This window comes from Oncorhynchus masou, chromosome 24, assembly GCF_036934945.1.
Source record: "Oncorhynchus masou masou isolate Uvic2021 chromosome 24, UVic_Omas_1.1, whole genome shotgun sequence".
Lineage (NCBI taxonomy): Eukaryota > Metazoa > Chordata > Actinopteri > Salmoniformes > Salmonidae > Oncorhynchus > Oncorhynchus masou.
In genome coordinates, this window is record NC_088235.1 from 78,211,575 (window position 1) to 78,232,066 (window position 20,492).

Sequence of the window (20,492 nt, forward strand, 5' to 3'; positions counted from 1 at the left end):
GCTTGGTTAACTTTCTGGTTCCTTCTTCCCTTTTATGCCATTCTCTCATTGAACAGTGATAGCGCGATCACACTTAATACTGTAGTTGGTTAGTGCCAATAAGCCTCGTTTACACCTTATGCTAACATGTGAGTTTCATGATCTGAGCAATATGATCCAATAACTATCTGATCAAGGTTTGTCACGTCTACACATTGTATTAGAATGTCTCTTATCCTTCCACTGTGACTGTATTGTGATCAGATTAGCTAGTGCCTCGCTGTATGCAAATTACTTGACAGATATTATTTCAAAATAATATGAATTTATGACAATACTGCCTTAAGTTAATGCTGCTACCACTCAGTGGAGTTGAAGCAGATAATGATTTAAATATTTTGACCATTCAGATCTGTTTACACTTGATTGATATCCAGACCAGTGGAGGCTGGTGGTAGGGGCTATAGGACAGGCTCATTGTAATGGTTGGAATGGAATCAATGAAGCGGTATCAAACATATGGAAACCACGTTTGACTTAGTCCAGTCATTACAATGAGCCCGTCCTTTAGCCCCTACCACCAGGCTTGACTGATCCAGACAATACATGCCTGACTACCTCAGGTGGTGGTCAGGAAGATGTGATCACATTGTCTTAATCATCATCTACACCTGTTCTTAAAATGTGCCCAATCAGAATGTGGATAAGATCAGGACAAAGGGTTAGCGCCAGGTATTAACGGGGCTATAGTTACAATGAAAGAGCTATAAGGACAAGGCATAACATTTATGATAGCATACTCTTTATTACAAAACATTGACAAAAAGTGATTCAACCGATAATGACAAATCCATCCAACGCAAGGCAAAATGATACAATTTATAAAAACACAAAATGTAAAAATGCATTTTTTTTTCAATTTTAGTGCTGAAATAAAACCAGCAGCACTTTAAATACCTGGAATAATTATCTTAGAAATGCATCGCACACACAAATCACACATACAAGACAAAGATCCCTCACGACTGGACATTATTCAAGCTTTAAAGAGCAACGTCTATATTTGTATATTTGAAATACAAACTGGCACAGCGATAATCTAGAAGGTATTTACTTTCCAAATGATTAAGTCACAGCTGGTTAGAACTATAATGAATGATGGCAGAAAACAGCTATAACTAAGTGTCTATGAGGGATGTGCCATGTAGTATATTCAATGCTGACATTCTATACCAAAGCTAAAACCAGGATCCAACCTCTTGAAGTACATATAAAACTTTAACTTCATATATCATACAATTCCAGGAAAGACTTTCAGTGAGGTTGACACATTGCACAGGTCGTGTTTACACAAACTCTGGCTCCCTGTCCCTCGGCACCAAACTGAGATTCGCTCCACACATGGCCCAGAACATAGTTGTTGGACTGATTCATGTTGAGCTCAGCCAGGGAGATGCTCAGCTCTTGCTCTGACACCTCCAGGTCCGGGGGCTCGCTGTCTGGGGGCTCAGGTGGGTCGTGGTCCGAGGCATCGGGACCAGGACTCTCCTGGTCTTGGTCTGGTTCCGGGTCGGTCTGGGGTACAGACTGGCTGGAGAGTTCCAGACTATCCCTGCAGTTCAGTTGGTCATCCTCTGTGCTGACCTCGCTCTCCTGTTTGACCAGGCAGTGCGGGTGGTGTGTGGACCCCCTCCCAGTCTCATCCAGCTCTGAGTCAGAGTCCACTATCTGCTCACTGGAGCTCAGGGAACCTGGAAAACTTCCTGCATGGAGAAAAAGTGAAGGGCTGTAATGAAGTGGCACTGGTCACCTGGATAAATACAAGTTATAAAGATGGAACTCAAATCAAACTTGTAGTAATTCTTCTTCAAATCCATCTAAACACCTCTTACCACAGCCCTCCTCCATCTTGTCAGAGTCTGTTCTGCTCTGTTCCGCTTTGGCTTCCTGTTCCTCTCCTTCAGCTACCACGGTACTGCTGCCCTCCTCAACATCCACACTGACACTCTGCACCAGCAGTGGGAGACAAACAGGAGTTAAAACAGGGAACTTGAGTTCAAACCTTCCAACTCTGGTATTGGTTGAGCTATTGGGTGTGGCTGAAATGAAAGCATTCACATTCTTCCTGTATGTTACAAATATTATTAACCGTCACGCAGACACACAAAAACACACCTGTTGGATGGAGATGGAGGATGGGCGACTGCTGGTGCTAGAGGATTTGGACTGGAAGATGGCTGTGTAGAAGACGATGAGTGTCTCTATGATGCGGGCCTGGTGGGGGTAGTCCACTAGAGAGGACAGGGACACTGTGGCCCCTGTGGGCCGGGGCCTTATCAGAGAGGGGCCAAACACGATGCCCAGGTTACTGGGACTCATCTTATTGTCCTGCTCCAACTCTGCAATCCTGACGTCAGAGATGGGGAAGAGCGATGATATGGGAGGTTTAAACAAGTAATACATGATCACAGTTGTGAATCCTCTTTTGTAATGATCTATGTCAGGTAAAAAATAAAATAAAAAGTGAGTAAGCAATGTAGTATGCTCTTCTGAGCTGCTCACCTGCGCAGGTGACGTACGATGTAGCGCAGCGTGGCTACGTTAGCCTTGGGCAGCTCTTTCACCAGCTCCCTAAGTCTATCCACCACAGCCAGGACCGCTGGGTCCGTATCTGGTCCTAGGTCCACCAGCTCTGGCCCCTTCCCCGTCCCGGCCTCCCCTCCCTCAGTTTGCAGGCTCTCCTTGGCTAACCCCATGAGGCTGTTGTACAGGCGGAACGGCATGATGGGCTCTGGAAGCTGTAGAGGACAGAGCCGGAGATTTTTTTTAATCTTCGTTTGTAGCCATCTTATCCAAAGACAACCCATGATAAGCGCAAATAAATATGGAGGCTGAAACAGCTACAAGGTACCTGTCGGAGGTAGAGCTTGAGGACGTTGCTGATGTCATGGGGGGAACACTGAGAGAGCTCCACTAGTTCCTTGCCATTCTCAAAGGCCTGACACAGCTTCTCTACACGAGTCTTCACCCCATTTACTCTGTAGATACCCTGCAGAGAGGGATGGAGACCAATGGGGAAGAGAGGGAATATGTTTTGAGCCAACAATTACACACCTTTCAAGAAACAGACCCTTCACCCCCCCCCCCTTCCCTCACCTTCGTCTTCAGTGCTCGTCTCTCGATCTCCGAAATGCACTTAGTGATGATGAATGGGATGCTGTCAGAGCTGCCGCTGGACACCTGGGAGAAGTCTCGGCCGAACAGCTGGAGTCTACCCTGCAGTTTCTTATGGCCACACTGGATGGCTAACGTCTCCAGACACCGCTTATGACATGCCAGGAAACACTGGTATAGAGGACAAGGGGCATACAGTAGGTCAAGAGGTTAGAGGTCAGGATGATAACCAATGAAAGTCAGATGTCATTCACACAGAAAAACAGACAGCTAATCAGCTAATCAAGCAGCCAAAGTCTGTTGCTTTCAAAGGTGACGAATGAGAGGGTCTTATCTCTCACCTCCTCACACTCTGCTCCCTGGAAGTACACGTAGCTGTCGCACTCCCGACACTTGGACGGGGTGCGGAGTTTACGCAGCCGATGAGTCTGGGCGGCTTTGGAGAGCCCAATGTTACGGAAAGGTCCGGTTGGAACCGCAATCTCAGGCTCCATGCCATTTATGTCTGCAGATGAAGATTGATGGATAAATTGATAAAACCATTAATTATGTAATAATTGGCAAACAGAGAGGAGGTAGACCTCCGGTCTTACTTGGTGCTTCGAAGGAGGCCACATTCCCGTCCTTCTCATCTGGATCCTCGTTGGACGACATGGTCCCGGTGGAGGAGGTGCGTGCCATTTTACTGATGTCACCTAAAACGTACAAAACAATAACACACACACACACACACACACACACACAGCTACAGCACTGCAGGAGATGGAGGGAGACAGAGAGACAGACAGAGAAAGCCTTACCTGAACTGGTGGTAGGAGATTCCAGGCCACCTTCCCCTTCTACACTGTCTGCATCGCTCACTGTAGAACCCCACGATTTGTGGCCTTGTCCTGGGAAGGGAACACAAGGTTATCATGGACAGCACAAATACCTCATGTAGGTCTACATTGTTTTGTCTTGCATGGTGAGACGGCACAAGACAGTAAGAACCACATCAATATCATACATAATGACATACTCTTTCTGGCGTTTTCAGCGCTAAGGTCCTCCCCTGTCGTGGTCTCTCCGGTGCCGGGTTGACCCTCAGAGCTGCTCTGCTGGTCTGTGTTGAAGCTGTCATTAAGGGGTCGAGCTGGATGCCTGAATTAACAGATATAAAACCAGTCAGAAAACATGGTACTAATGTAAATCTATTTATTACCTCTTATTTATTACTTGGTGTAAAGTGACCGAGTGCCCATAGACACCTAACAAACCAAAAGCTTTTTATTATGCTTTGAGGCTAGGAGTGACGCACTGTGTGGAGGCTGCAGTGGCAGTGTAGGGCTCAAACTGGTAGGTGACCTCAGGCTCCTCAGTGAGCTGCAGGTCTCTGACGTGGGCAGCGTACTGCTGTCCCGGGTCATACAGCTTACTGCTCTCACACAGAGTCTGGTAGTGGACCGGCAACACCACCGTCTGCATGTGCATTATCTGGTAGTACGAGATGGTGGCCTGGAGAGAAGGAGAGGAATGGTTTAGTCATGTGGTGGAGGAGAAGGTTTAGCTTCCATTCCATCACAGGGAGTGCAAGGAGTGGAATGTAAGCTAAACAGACTGGCCGCGCTGAACAAATTGTCTGTGTGTGCGTACTGACCGAGCGCAGTGTCTGGTCACTCTGTTTGATGACCTCCTGCAGCAGTCGGAGCACATTGACCTTGACGTGTTCCAGCTCCTGCTGCTGGGTGGTGGCGTCTGCTATGCATGTCCTGTAGGTGGCCTCTGCCTCTTCAGCCTGAACACACACACGGTGGTCAATTCTCAGATAGGCTAATGGCATACATACTCAATGAAATATGGCCATCGGCTTTGACAACGACTTGCAGTCATTCTGCTTTTTAGCAGATTTCCCTGGAGAGGTGAGGGAAAGAAGAGACTAGGCGAGACATGGAGAGGAGAGATGGGGGGAGGGGAGATGAGTAGAAGAGTGGAGAGAGAATGGAGGAAAAACAACATATGCAGTGATGGGGACCTTGTTGCGAGCATCTTCCTCCACTCGTAACTTTTTGCCCAGAGACTTGGTGGTAGAGCCTCCTCCATCCTCCTCTGCGGCTCTGCTAGCAGCTGCTTTGGCCTTGTCGTGCTCCTCACAGCGAGCCATGTAGGCATGCTTGGCCTTTCGCAGGTTAGACTCACATTCCATCTGGATCCCAAACACATAGGCACACAGAATCAGTCTTTGGGTACAAATTGGGCAACATCTTGAGAGAGAAAACAAAGTTGTTTCTTTAATAGATACTTTGTTGATTTATTGTCAAATCATTCTCAAAACGGTAAAACATGTATACCTGTAAACTTCATGGCAATGTGAGAGAGATAATATAAATAGAGAGATAACATACTGCATAAATAGCACTAGCAAGGAACTGACCAGTTTCCTCTTGGCACGGTACCACTGTTCCTTGACCTCCTTGCGTTTCTTCTCGTGCTCGTGTTTACGCTGCATCAGAGGCTGTAGGAAGGTCTGGTTGTGCAGTGTGGTGGCGGCCTGCTGCATCCCACTGCTCTGCTCCAAGTCCTGCTCCAGAGCCAGAGAGTAGATGGAGTAGAAGGGCATGTGGGGCTGAGAGATACGGAGTGGTGAGAGGGGAAATAGCATTGTCATCATGAATTGGATGTAATCATTTTGACGAGAGTGAATTGGGTATTCCTTTCCTTAACTCCTTCTACTACAAAATACAATATCACTAGGGCTTACATGTGTGATGCTGTGCTTGCTGGACTGGTACAGTCTTTGTAAGCCCTTGGCAAACTCCACCTCTGGATGAGGAAAGATACATGGGTGAATCAACAAATCAATAATACGTTACATGCAGGTTATAAGAGTCAACCTAAATCTCCACTATTATGTGTAGGGAACTGTCTGCGGTGTGAGTCTACCCACCCAGTGAGGTCCTCTTCTCCACGTAGCTCATCAGGTCCTTCATGTATTTAGAGATGGTCTTAGCGTAGGCCAGAGCAGAGTCCACTCCCCCTTCACTACGTTGCAGCATGATGTCCACCTCCTCGGCCCGGCCAAAGTCCTGCAGGTCACTCCTCATCTGAGCTCCCTCTAGCCCATGACCCGACACCCCGTACAGGTTCTCCATAGACTGGACACACAGAGAGAAAGAGTTTCAGACCACTCAAGAATACTGCGAACAGTACCTTATTCTGTACTATGTAGCAGAAATTCCAATTCAATTATTGAATTCAATCATGAATTGAAGAGCTTATGTTGAATTCTAATTTCAACAATCTTCAAGTTATGAAATGGGAATAGAATTGGAATGAGACTGTTTATTTTAATTGAAATGGTGAAAACATTTGATCTTTGTAATTGAATTGGAATTAAATATTTTTGCATTTCCCAGTTATTGGAATGAATGCACTTAGTATAAAAACAATTAACTGCAGGATTTGTTTTTAATCATTTCAACATGTATTTCTATATTTCCAATAAAGCTAGGATGTCTGAGCAGTTCCATGATCAGCCTGAAAGCCTTAATAAGGAATTGAATTCTTGGTAATGACCCATCATTGGAGTTGAGAGGAATTGAATTTTCTGAATTCAAAGACTGACCTTGAATTAAATGGAATTTACAGGGAGAATTTGTGGAATTAACCCCAACTCTGCTATATAGTATATTATAAACTGGGTGCTTCGAGTATTGAATGCTGATTGGCTGACAGCCGTGGTATATCAGACCGTATACCACGGGTACGACAAGACATGCATTTTTACTGCTCTAATTACGTTATAACCAGTTTATAATAGCAATAAGGTACATCAGGGTCTGGGGTATATGGCCAATATACCACGGCTAAGGGCTGTGTCCAGCACCTCCGCGTTGCGTATAAGAGCAGCCTTTAGCCATGGTATATTGACCAAATACCACACCTCCTCGGACCTTATTGCTTAATTATTCGGTACACCGTGTTTACCAGAGCCAATACAAATAATGATGGAACAGAGCAATGCCAAGTGGCATCTCAGGGACGGGCATGTACAATTGAAAGATGGATATTAAATACTGCACAATTTAAAACACTTGATCCCTCATCCCCCCTTCCCCAAAACACGTGTAAATATTGGACTATAAATCTCACCTTCCTGTTTTATACTTCTGCTAAAATATGTATTATATTCTACTGAGCCATTTACTTTATGTTCATATTCTTATCTTTCATTATTTGTTGTTGCAATGTCGAGAAGGAACCTGCAAGTAAGTATCCTGTACATATGACTAATACAAACTTGAAACTTCCAATGAAAATAGGATTTGGCACATAGACTGTAGGCAATAACCCCCCCAGTGTGTGTGCAGGCCTGTTGAATTCAGTGTGTCAGTATTAGAGCTGCATTGATGAATGAGATAGAAGGAACTGTGTTATGTGGAGTCTCAGAGGCGGCCTGTGTGTGTTGTTATAACAGGAGAGCGAGGGAGAGGAACAGGCAGAGATAAAGACACACTGTGTCACTGCCAGGAAGCTGGCCTTGCTGCCCACAAACATCCGCTCTGAGAGCCGACACCTCCTGCCACATGCACACCAAGAAAGCCAAATTAACCCCCACTCACCCTGCTCTTCTCTGTTGGCAGCAGGGACAGTAGGGTACTGCTGTCCACCTCCCCCATCAGCAGCTCTGACACACTGAGGAGGACAGAGACAGAGGCCATTACACCGACAGTACTTCCATCAGAGATGGAGAGAGGAAGGACTAAAATAAAAAGGGAAAATGTGTAGATCAAATAGGATTTGATGGCTTAAAGCAACGTGAAGGGTACATTTCGGGTTCTTTCCCCTACCGGTGGTCATGGAAAGAAAAGGAAACAAGGAAAGGAGACAAGGAGAGAGAAAAAACCATCAGGAAGTGGTTGATGCCAGGCTCTGTGCAATCGCACCGGCCATATAACTTCCTCTCTGTCTTCTTTGCCCTGTTGTGGTTGTATGTACTGTGCATGGCCAGGAAGTGAACAAGCGTTATTTTGAATTATGTATGTATATTCCTATTTACAATTTTAAAATAGACATATAAAATAGACATATCAGAGCATATGTTTTAGCTTGGCAGTATGTGGCTGGGGGTTAAAGCATTTTTTTCACATGATCCATTAATTTTGACAAATGTGTCTGGGTAAGTGTCATCTAATATTTACAAAATATTTTTATCTGGACACTTCCTGTTGAACTGGAATTTTTCCTTATTGTAGGCTACTACTTTTACCAATTCTAGTCTTAATCTTTACATCCCTACTCACTGTTTAGCACATGACCTCACATGTGAATCTTTAAAAAGATAGATGGGGCTGGCTTAAGAGGGTGTGAACAATGCTGAAAGGTTATAGACAAAGGAGAGCTCTCCAGTAGGTACCAATAATTCAAAGGCCATTTTCTCAAAAAGTGAGTTTACAAGTTCAACTTTCAAAGCAGAATTACTTTCCCATTGTTCCTCAAATGCAGTGTATGATACCATTTTGTAGCACCGAGTCTCTACTTTTATCCAATGTAAAAAAAAAAAAACACAATTTCAAAATGTTGCAACATAAGACTTATTTGAGCCAGTTGGTCGCAAATGTATTCTTATTTTTTTGAGAGTGATATGTTTGCATCCAAACGACCATTACCACACCTACACATTGTATCCGAGGATAGAAACACCTATTATCTGTCTGTAGATAATCTGTTGAGACAGACGCCAAATGACTGCGTTTTGGTTTTGTGTCCTAGGTTACGGAAGAGAAGAAAACCACCACTACACTTCCTGTTTTCTACTGAGCCACATGCAAATGTGTCACTGTGTTTTCTGCTCTAAGCTCCACTTCTCTATCGCACATATGCACACACACGTACATTGTACTTCTACAGTTCTACTGTCGTCATACACCACCACCCCGACCACTGAGTACACATGGTCATGTCCCATTACTCTGTACCAGAGAATAAAAAGTCAAAAGAAAGCATTGTGACGCACAGTGTCACCTTTGGTTTATTCCAGGATCCATGAAATACTGTTACTAGCTCATGACAATACATACTGAGAAACGGCTGTACCAAATACTTACCTGCTACTAAAAGCAACTGCAATGGTTTCAATGGCCTTCTCAAAGTCCTTCTTTTCTGTGTCATTACAAGTCTCATAGTGAAATCCTGCAATCAAAATAATGAATGTGTTCATTCTAGGCCATTTTAACTCATTGACTTTGTGCTAAAAATTGACTTTTTGCTAAAAATAGACTTTTTGACCCTAGGTAGTAGACCACTGATTGGTCCAGCCAGTAGTCTTACCTTTAACCTTAGATATGAGTTTGCCTGCAGCAGTAAGGGTCTCCACAGTGTTGAGGAGAGGGTAGGTGCTGATGACCTGTCGTAGGACCCTCAGGACCTCTCCCAGGCACTCATGGGCCAGAGGGCGACGGTTCTCCTGCTTGTCTACAGAGAGAGCAAAAGAGATGGGACAGTCAGAGACATAGACAGGAGAGACATGGATCCTGTGCCATTCCTAATACACAGCACTCCACTTGTCTACAGCCACACACAAAGAGGACTGAGCCTAACCTACCATTTTGTACATCTATCGAGTACTAGTTACAACCGGAAGTGATAGGGTTGGTGTTGGGGAGATAGAAGGCTGTGTCTGAGGTCTGTGACGGGGCTCACCGTCACAAAACGGAATCCATATAACATGGAGATCATCTTTACAGACAGACTATTAGGGTTGGTCACAGTATTAGAGGTCATTACAGGTTATTAGAGGTTGAGAGGGAGTGATTCATGACCAATCTCTGGACATCATGAATAGTAACACGGACTACAGACAGACGGGTTGTAGAGACAGCTTTGATGTCAGCAGTGACGTCTGCAGGCCACTTCCTCTTGTCTCTCTCACAGACAGCAGATCCTTTGGCCGGTAGAGCCCTCCTTCCTCCTCTTTTCCCCTTTGGCCCTCCATCTCAATGTCCATGTCTGTCAAAGTGGCTGGCTCATGGAATGGGACCAGGAGGCCAGAGGGTGGACTAGTTAGAGGGCATGTCAGAAGGAGGATGATAAAAGGCTCCAAGACGCTTCCTATAGAAACTGAAACTGGCGAAATGAACATGTGGCATTATGTGACTGTGTGCATAGACTTGTATGTCAATTTAGTTCCTGGATAATCTTGTATCAAATATATTTCAGGTTTAGATGGTTGTGGTTTGTCAGAATTTAATTCAGAGATAGGTTCATAGCTTAAGTTATCCTGTCTCAGTCTCCAGTATTTATGCTGCAGTAGTTTATGTGTCGGGGGGCTAGGGTCAGTTTGTTATATCTGGAGTACTTCTCCTGTCCTATTCGGTGTCCTGTGTGAATTTAAGTGTGCTCTCGCTAATTCTCTCTCTCAGAGTACCTGAGCCCTAGGACCAAGCCTCAGGACTACCTGACATGATGACTCCTTGCTGTTCCCAGTCCACCTGGCCGTGCTGCTGCTCCAGTTTCAACTGTTCTGCCTTATTATTATTGGACCAGGCTGGTCATTTATGAACATCTCCACCCGGCACAGCCAGAAGAGGACTGGCCACCCCACATAGCCTGGTTCCTCTCTAGGTTTCTTCCTAGGTTTTGGCCTTTCTAGGGAGTTTTTCCTAGCCACCGTGCTTCTACACCTGCATTGCTTGCTGTTTGGGGTTTTAGGCTGGGTTTCTGTACAGCACGTTGAGATATCAGCTGATGTACGAAGGGTTATATAAATAAATTTGATTTGATTTGATTTAAGGGAGCACATCATTTCAGATATTGCCCATGTGATAGGTTCAAACGGGGAGGTTAATCTCAGAACATCACAAGGATGGACTGGAAGCAGTCTTGTGGTATTGACGGTGTCACAGGTCAGACTAACGCAGTGGACTATGTGAGGGGGAAGTCTGAATGTGGTCGCTCTGCCATGCATCATTGCTTCCTGTTTAGATGAATACGACAGTCACGGGGGGGGGGGTAATAAGTTAAAGTATAGACACCCTAACCATTCCATCACTTTTAGAGCAATCAACCCATGTTCCAAAGTGAGACCATTTGTTGGCCTGACTCTCTCAAGCTGAAATTGTTACATCACTTGTAGCACATCTTGTATTTTATTGAATCAATAAAATAAATTACACATTATCAGCCTGCCTCATGAAAATGAAAAAATCCTTGATCTGAGGTAACTGACTGTTTTTGCGAAGAATTAATTTTTGCAGAAAAACCGTTGGACCAGCCATTTTGCTTGAGTACAGACAGAAATTGCAGTAAACAGGAGACTGGTTTCCTGCTGGAGTGTGGTCGCTGTTACATCTCGAGCAAGAGAACTGGGTTGCTTGTGCAAAGCCAGCCAGCCCGCCCTTCCCCTCCCACACGCAACACGTGGTGAACAGGAGGGGTGAGGAGGGGAACCAAAACAGCATTGTTCTGAGCGCATGCTAACATGTGGCACATCAGGTAGGAGTAGTGGAGAATTTAGACATCCACACAGAGAACAATAAGACTGGGAAACAATAGCAGATGGTCACGATGCAGCCAAAAGCAATCCCAATAGCAAAGGCATATCATAATAGTAATACATCTAGCAGACTTTTATCCAAAGCGACTTACAGTCATGCGTGCATACATTTTATATACGGGTGGTCCCAGAAATCAAAACCCACTATATCCTGGCACTGCAAGCTCCACATTCTACCAATGGACCTACAGAGGACCACTCAATCATGTGCACAATGAAATATCTGACTAGAGTTCTGAAGATAAGTTGTCCCATCTATAAGCTCTTATGCCTCTCTAACAGTCTTAGAGGAGCCAAATGAATATCAAGACCCCAGAGACTGACCATAGCAGTCGATTAACTGTATTTTGAAAAGGCACACCCCCCCCCCCACCATGTTCAAACATGGCCTTTGTGTCCTCTACCTCTCTCAGAGCTAAACCTTAGCCAGACAAAGGAGAAGTGCATAAACCTATGTGAACCTATATCCACTCACCTTCCCCCAATACAACGTCCTTCAACTTCTCTACGGCCTCAGCAAAGCGGGCCACATTACTTAACAGAGAGGGGATGTCCTCCACCTCGATGGCCATGCTCTCTGAGCTGTCTTGGGGGGTGGTGGGGGTGATAGCCCCTTTTCCCTGGCCCTTGGTGAACACCCATGAGTGGATAGGGAACCCCGCGGCGCTGGCATGACGGCTGAGGCCGGTGGGCCTCTTCATGGTGGCCCCTGGGGTCGGGCAGCCCACCCCCACCAGCTTGCTGTGCTGGGCATTTGGGGTGCCAGGGCAGGACACGGAGGAGTCCGATGGGGCACCGGGAATGGGGAAGAGGGTGGAGGAGGATGAGGTTGAGGAAGGGGTGGTGTCGATAGCATCACGACGAGGCTGCTCCTGGAGAATAGACAGCTGGGTAAGAGAGAGGAGGGGGGAGAGGAGAGGGAGAAGTACTTGTGACATCTGTGGTAACACAAAAACATCAGGACAATAATGTGACTGATATTTTTGGCAGACTGTTGGTAAACAGACAAACAGAGACTTCAACAAGAGCCTGTGTTGTGTAACACTTCCTGACTCAGCTTCTTGCCACACCCTGAAACAGCTCTCCGAAAACAGAAACTCGGGCCACTTTAAGCAACATCAAGTTGTACGGTTTGATGAGACATGACGGAAAAGTTATGAAATCAACTCATCAAGTGTCCCAACTTGTCCATGGACTACAACACACCTAACATAAATGCCAGAGTTGATTAAATAATAGCTAAATCAGAGTCTAGCTGTTACAAGTTGTGGACGCAGTGATGTAGTGTAGAGGCCTGAAACGTACACATCTTAAAGTCTAAACAGTATCAATGGCAGGTGCACGGTGTGGTTATGAAACAGAAAATAGCCGCAGCATCACACCCTGCCAGTAGGAGGCGCAACTAAGACAACTAGAGCAGACCTTGCATCATGTTATTCCAAGAACACCTTTTATGGTACTGTATTCTAAACTTGAAAGTGTAGCATACTGTATAAAGCAGATACATGTTTTTATAAATGGAAATAAGTCTTAAGGACAGATGGTCTCAAAGCAGTGAGAATAATAACACTCATTCCTTCTCATGAGGAAAATGTATGAAAACCTAGGTGGCTAACTGATTCAATTGGTAGTGTTTGACATACCTGTTTGAGCCAGACGTTGGGTCTATTGGGTTGTTTGTCCAATTTGTTCTTGGCTTTAGCCTCCTCTCTCTTAACTCTCTGGCCCGTGGAGTATGGGTTGTAACTATTCTTGCTACCACGTTTCAGCATGGTCTCTGTCCCTATTGTTTTCACATCATCTTTAGCAGGAGTCACTTTTTAAACTAGACTCATCTTGCAGGTGACGAACCAATACTGGCTTACTAACCCACAAAAATATTTTCCAATGAGTGAGAAACGAAAAAAAAAATGAGTCATTCTGCAGACAAAGTTATCAGTGACTAACAGGTTTATTTTGAATTGACTAATCCAACTAGTTTTAAGTATTCATCAACAACGTCCTCAAATATTCAACCAAATATCCCAATAGTATAACATCTCTCCCCTACTAGGCTACTTTAAATGAATTAAATGATAGGCTACTGTCCATATAAATCACCTAAAATGCTCACCTTTAGCCTTCAAAAACACCCCACTAAATATGTCATTGCTGGTCCATAACCTACGATAGGTGAAGTCAATTTAATTGAGGTCAGGTCTAAACAATCTACTGAAGTTTGACATCTGTCATGCTGTCCCCCAACTCCCCTCGCTTCTCAGCAGCGGACAGACAGCATAGGAAATCTGTCTGAGTGACAGGAGGAAATCAGAGATGATGTGCTACTTACTGATGATGAGCTCTGTGGCCCGGGGCTTCCTGCTCGAGTCTTCTTCGAGATGGAAGGGGTTTTTATCAATTCCCTTTTCTTTCGGGAGAACATCTTCAACGTACCTTTGCCGTCCATCCCGACTTCTTTGAAATTCACATACAACCCCCCCACCCACCCCCCGATTCTCCACTTCTATGGTGCTCTGCCAGTTTACAGGCGCTACTGTTCCATCGGTCCCAAGCTTCAGCCACGCTTTCTGCTGCCTCGCTACCACACATTGAGCGTAGAAGCTCACTGACAGCTCACCACAAACAGTCAGTGCCGCCGCGACATCCGCTCCAGTGTTTTTTTTCTCAAGGGAAGAAAAGCGCATGTGATGTAATGCGCTCCATTTGATTGGGGCGCTCGAGGTTTGCAATACAATGTCTATAAAACATTTTTACAGAACATTTCTATAGTAAACCAGTCGAGTACAACGTATTCGATGCCTCCAATAAGAGTTAAATAGCTCCAACACCGATTGAGAATGCCTCACTATCCGATACTGTCAGAAGGGTCTGGCAGCAGTCCTGGGCTGCGTACAGTACGATTTATGTTCTGTAACGTTCAATTGAACGGAAGGGGTACTGTACTAAACGACCAATTGAAAAACGAGGAGTTTGTGGGTTGGAAAAACGCTGTCAGCATGGCCACTGCCCTTTAAATACGCCACTCATTGCCTCAAGACACGCCTTGCAGCACCCACCAAACGGGAGCAAACGTACCTCAACGTCCGTTCAAGAAGGTTGTGTGGAAACGTGCCATTCAGTACAAATCAAGCGAACTGAATGCACCTATAGTCGGACTGGAACTCACTCATATCGCCGTGTTCCAGAGAATCAAAACCGTAATGTATCTTAGGTAAATTGTGACTGGCTGACTGATTTACAAATAACAATGAGTAGTTATTTATGATGCAATGTTACTTGTATATCAGTCAGTCGGAAGTCGCCTGCAATGTTCAACAAGCACAGTGTAGTCATAAAAAACGGAAATAAGTTGGCATTTTCTACCTCTGGTCATAGCCGCGGGAAGTAGGGGTGCTGAGGGGGCTGCTGCACCCCTTGAAAAATCGGAATAAAATAAAACATATAAACTGAACAAAAATATGAATGAAACATATAAAGTGTTAGTCCCATGTTTCATGAGCTGAAATAAAAGATCCCAGAAATGTTCCATAAGCATAAAAAGCTTATTTCTCTCAAATGTTGTGGACAAATGTGTTTACATTCCTGTTTGTGTGCATTTCTCCTTGCCAAAATAATCCATCCACCTGACAGGTGTGGCATATCAAGAAGCTGAATAAACGGCACGATCACAACACAGATGCACCTTGTGCTGGGGATTATTTTTTTTACTCTAAAATGTGCAGCTTTGTCACACAACACAATTCCACAGATGTCTCAAGATTTGAGAGAGTGTGCAATTGGCATGCTGACTGCAGGAATGTCCTCCAGAGCTGTTGACAGAATTTAATGTTATTTCTCTACCATAAACCGCCTCCAACATTGTTTTAGAGTCCAACCGGCCTCAAAACCTCAGACCATTTGTAACCACCACAGCCCAGGACATCCACATCTGGCTTCTTCACCTGTGGGGTCGTCTGAGACCAGCCACCGAGTCAGCTGATGAAACTGTGGTTTGCACAACCCAAGAATTTCTACACAAACTGTCAGAAACCGTTTCAGGAAAGCTTATATGTGTTCTCGTCTTCCTCACAAGGGTCTTGACCTGACAACAGTTCGACTTCAGTCGGCAAATGCTCACCTTTGGTGGCCACTGTCATGCGGTAGAAGTGTGCTCTTCATGGATGATTCCCAGTTTCAACTGTATCGGGCAGTTGGTATGACATCGTGTGGGCGAGCGGTTTGCTGATGTCAACGTTGTGAACAGAGTGCCCCATGGTGTTGGTGGGGTTATGGTATGGGCAGGCATAATCAGGTGGGAACATTCTAGCCAATGAGATGTCATGTGCGTCCACTTACACTACATGACCGAAAGTATGTGGACACCTGCTTGCCATCTCATTCCAAAATTATGGTCATTAATATGGACTTGGTCCTCCCTTTGCTCCTATAACAGCATCCACTCTTCTGGAAAGGCTTTCCACTAGATGTTAGAACATTGCCGCGGGGACTGGCTTCTATTCAGCCACAAGAGCATTAGCGATTAGGCCTGGCTCGCAGTCGGCTCGCAGTCGGTGTTCTGGCTCGCAGTCGGTGTTCCAATTCATCCCAAAGGTGTTCGATGGGGTTGAGGTCAGGGCTCTGTGTAGGCCAGTCAAGTTCTTCCACACCGATCTCAACAAACGATTTCTGTATGAACCTCGCTTTGTGCACGGGGCATTGTCATGCTGAAATAGGAAAGGGCCTTCCCCAAACTGTTGCCACAAAGTTGGAAGCACAGAATCGTCTGTTGTATGTTGTAGTGTTAAGATTTCTCTTCACTGAAACTAAGGCGGCTAGCCCGAACCATGAAAACAGCCCCAGACCATTATTCCTCCTCCACCAAACTTTACAGCTGGCACTATGCAGTTGGGCAGGTTGCGTACTCCTGGTGTCTGCCAAACCCAGATTCCTCCTGTCAGACGGTGAAGCATGCTTTACACCACTCCAGTGGATACTTGGCATTGCGCATGGTGATTTTAGGCTTGTGAGCGGCTGCTCAGCCATGGAAACCCATTTCATGAAGCTATCGACAAACTACTACATCGCGGCTGAGCCGTTTCCACTTTACAATAACAGCACTTACAGATGCCCGTGGCAGCTCTGGCAGGGCAGAAATTTGAACTGACTTGTTGGAAAAGTGGCATCCGATGACAGTGCAACGTTGAAAGTCACTGAGCTCTTCAGTAAATCCATTCTAATGCCAATGTTTGTCTATGGAGATTGCATGGTTGTGTGCCCGATTTAATACATCTGTTAGCAACGGGTGTGGCTGAAATAGCCAACTCAATTCATTTGAAGGGGTGTTGACATACTTTTGTATATATTGTGTATATCAAATCAAACATTATTTGCCACTTGTGCCAAATACAACAAGTGTAGACCTTAACGTGAAATGCTTACTTACAAGCCCTTAACCAACAGTGCATTTCAAGAAGAGTTAAGAAAATATTTACCAAACAAACTAAAGAATAAAAGTAAAAAATAAGTACAAAATAATTAAAAGTAACACAATAGCATAAAAATAACGAGACTATATACAGGGGGTGCCGGTACCGAGTCAGTGTGCGGAGGTACAGGTTTGTTGAGGTAATTTGTACATGAACATATCACGAAATTCATAACAACCTAACATTAAAAAAACATATATTCGATAAAATAAGCCTCACTGAACAAATGAGCAATAAAAAATGGTTAAACTAATCCAAAACGTTTAGCCTCTTCCGCTCTTCTGGTGCAATCATCCCCACTGCTCCGCATTTGACCCTCTTCACATTCTCACACGCCACACCCAGTGCTGCCAACTCCAAAGATTATGGATATACTGACAAGGTACATGTCCCTCCGCCCTACAAATGCCCTAATGGGAGTGGTTGTCCACAAAGCAGCACAGCGGGCTGTCTTGCTCTCGCCTATCCTTTCTTTGGATTGGTTGATACATCTCATTATTGTAATATTTTTTGAATATTCAATTGGTTTATTAAATGTTTTATATTCAATGAGGGATGTTGACAACTTCAAAATCAAATCAAATCAAATCAAATCTTATTTGTCACATACACATGGTTAGCAGATGTTAATGCGAGTGTAGTGAAATGCTTGTGCTTCTAGTTCCGACAATGCAGTAATAACCAACAAGTAATCTAACTAACAATTCCAAAACTACTGTCTTATACACAAGTGTAAGGGGATAAAGAATATGTACATAAAGATATATGAATGAGTGATGGTACAGAGCGGCATAGGCAAGATGCAGTAGATGGTATCGAGTACAGTATATACATATCAGATGAGTATGTAAACAAAGTGGCATAGTTAAAGTGGCTAGTGATACATGTATTACATAAGGATGCAGTAGATGATATAGAGTACAGTATATACGTATGCATATGAGATGAATAATGTAGGGTATGTAAACATTATATTAGGTAGCATTGTTTAAAGTGGCTAGTGAGATACTTTACATAATTTCCCATCAATTCCCATTATTAAAGTGGCTGGAGTTGAGTCAGTGTGTTGGCAGCAGCCACTCAATGTTAGTGGTTGCTGTTTAACAGTCTGATGGCCTTGAGATAGAAGCTGTTTTTCAGTCTCTTGGTCCCAGCTTTGATGCACCTGTACTGACCTCGCCTTCTGGATGATAGCGGGGTGAACAGGCAGTGGCTCGGGTGGTTGTTGTCCTTGATGATCTTTATGGCCTTCCTGTAACATCGGGTGGTGTAGGCAGGTAGTTTTCCCCCGGTGATGCGTTGTGCGACCTCACTAGCCTCTGGAGAGCCTTACGGTTGTGGGCGGAGCAGTTGCCGTACCAGGCGGTGATACAGCCCGCCAGGATGCTCTCGATTGTGCATCTGTACAAGTTTGTGAGTGCTTTTGGTGACAAGCCGAATTTCTTCAGCCTCCTGAGGTTGAAGAGGCGCTGCTGCGCCTTCTTCACAATGCTGTCTGTGTGAGTGGACCAATTCAGTTTGTCTGTGATGTGTATGCCGAGGAACTTAAAACTTACTATCCTCTCCACTACTGTTCCATCGATGTGGATAGGGGGGTGTTCCCTCTGCTGTTTCCTGAAGTCCACAATCATCTCCTTAGTTTTGTTAACGTTGAGTATGAGGTTATTTTCTGACACCACACTCCGAGGGCCCTCACCTCCTCCCTGTAGGCCGTCTCGTCATTGTTGGTAATCAAGCCTACCACTGTTGTGTCGTCCGCAAACTTGATGATTGAGTTGGAGGCGTGCGTGGCCACGCAGTCGTGGGTGAACAGGGAGTACAGAAGTGGGCTCAGAACGCACCCTTGTGGGGCCCCAGTGTTGAGGATCAGCAGGGTGGAGATGTTGTTGCCTACCCTCACCACCTGGGGGCGGCCCGTCAGGAAGTCCAGTACCCAGTTGCACAGGGCGGGGTCGAGACCCAGGGTCTCGAGCTTGATGACGAGCTTGGAGGGTACTATGGTGTTAAATGCCGAGCTGTAGTCGATGAACAGCATTCTCAGGTATTCCTCTTGTCCAGATGGGTTAGGGCAGTGTGCAGTGTGGTTGAGATTGCATCGTCTGTGGACCTATTTGGGCGGTAAGCAAATTGGAGTGGGTCTAGGGTGTCAGGTAGGGTGGAGGTGATATGTTCCTTGACTAGTCGCTCAAAGCACTTCATGATGACGGAAGTGAGTGCTACGGGGCGGTAGTCGTTTAGCTCAGTTACCTTAGCTTTCTTGGGAACAGGAACAATGGTGGCTCTCTTCTGCCTGTATTAATGGAGAGAGATGCTATGCTACTAAGCCTTATGACATGAATGTGCATAGCAGTCTCCAGACAACTCCGATATAAAGTGTTTTTTCTCAAAGTTGCCGGGATGTCACGTGTACGCATTTGACCCTCTTCACAAGCTCACACCTTTTATTTCTCACGCATTCTATTTTCTACTTAATCCAGTGTATATTCAGTGCTTTAACTTTTCAATTGTGCCACCAAATAATTTTTTATATGCGCCTGCAATTCTCCATCACCAGCATTGTAACTGCGGCAGCATCACCCGGGAAATCCTCAATTTCCCGGCCACCGCACTGTTAACAGTGGCAGTTTGAAACTTGTGATTGGTTTAGTAAGGGTCTGGGACCAAGGCGATTGGATACGCGTTTGTAAAGAAACACCCCTCATGATAAGAGTGGAGCAGACTGCCACTGCACACTGGATAGGGATGTTCGTTCTCCACGGAACAAACCCTTACAAAAAAACATAGCTGCTGTAAAAGTGCAGTAACTACATAGGCTACATTATTATGCAGTCGACTGTGGTATTTTGGACGCGGTCATTTCAGAATTACTGCAGTGTACTGCAGTTGTACTGCAGTAATACTGCACTGTAACTGCAGTTAGAATGCAAAATTACTGCAGTAAAAAAAAAAGTTATTTTAGAAGCAGTATTTGCAGCATACTGCATTTATGCTGCAGTCTACCTACAGTTATTCTAGTGGACTGCAGTTATACTGCACTCTGACTGCAATGTTTTTTCATAAGGAAAGTTTATGATCTCAAGTGTCAAAAGAGCAGCACAGCAACATGTAGCGCTGTTTTGTGCACAATTGTCAACAAATTATTTTGCTGTCACTCCTGTTGCTTTTGCAGAACGCTTCCTTTTGACAGCATATGCCAATATTATAGCCTATTACTAGTGATTAAATCCACCACTTTCATGAGCCCAGATCCATAGGCTACATTATTTACCTTGTTTGGTCATTGTTTACCTTGTTAGGTTCATTAGGCTGTAACATCGAAAAGGCAGTATTCAGTCGGAATTCTG

At 44.9% G+C, this 20,492-nt stretch overlaps 1 protein-coding gene across 4 annotated transcripts; it reads right to left on the reverse strand.

Annotated features, from left to right (window-relative positions):
• Positions 1–759: 759 nt before the first annotated feature.
• arhgap45b (Rho GTPase activating protein 45b) lies at positions 760–14,673 on the reverse strand. Of its 4 annotated transcripts, none has more exons than XM_064935050.1 (21): positions 14,013–14,179; positions 12,159–12,570; positions 9,460–9,603; positions 9,237–9,321; positions 7,752–7,824; positions 6,077–6,284; positions 5,891–5,952; positions 5,564–5,755; positions 5,165–5,335; positions 4,790–4,927; positions 4,451–4,647; positions 4,172–4,293; positions 3,954–4,043; positions 3,747–3,848; positions 3,495–3,658; positions 3,136–3,324; positions 2,891–3,028; positions 2,542–2,777; positions 2,155–2,386; positions 1,872–1,986; positions 760–1,742 (listed from the first exon to the last, which is right to left on the reverse strand). In XM_064935050.1, the coding sequence occupies exons 1-21, from the start codon at positions 14,127–14,129 to the stop codon at positions 1,294–1,296; spliced, it is 3,636 nt and encodes a 1,211-aa protein (XP_064791122.1). In that variant the 5' UTR covers positions 14,130–14,179; the 3' UTR covers positions 760–1,293. The 4 variants fall into 4 exon arrangements, with proteins under 4 accessions (XP_064791122.1, XP_064791124.1, XP_064791125.1 ...); XM_064935052.1 differs by lacking the exon at positions 14,013–14,179 and adding exons at positions 13,327–13,547; positions 13,797–13,962 and having other exon boundaries at positions 3,747–4,043; XM_064935053.1 differs by having other exon boundaries at positions 3,747–4,043; positions 14,013–14,673.
• Between the last annotated feature and the right edge of the window lie 5,819 nt (positions 14,674–20,492).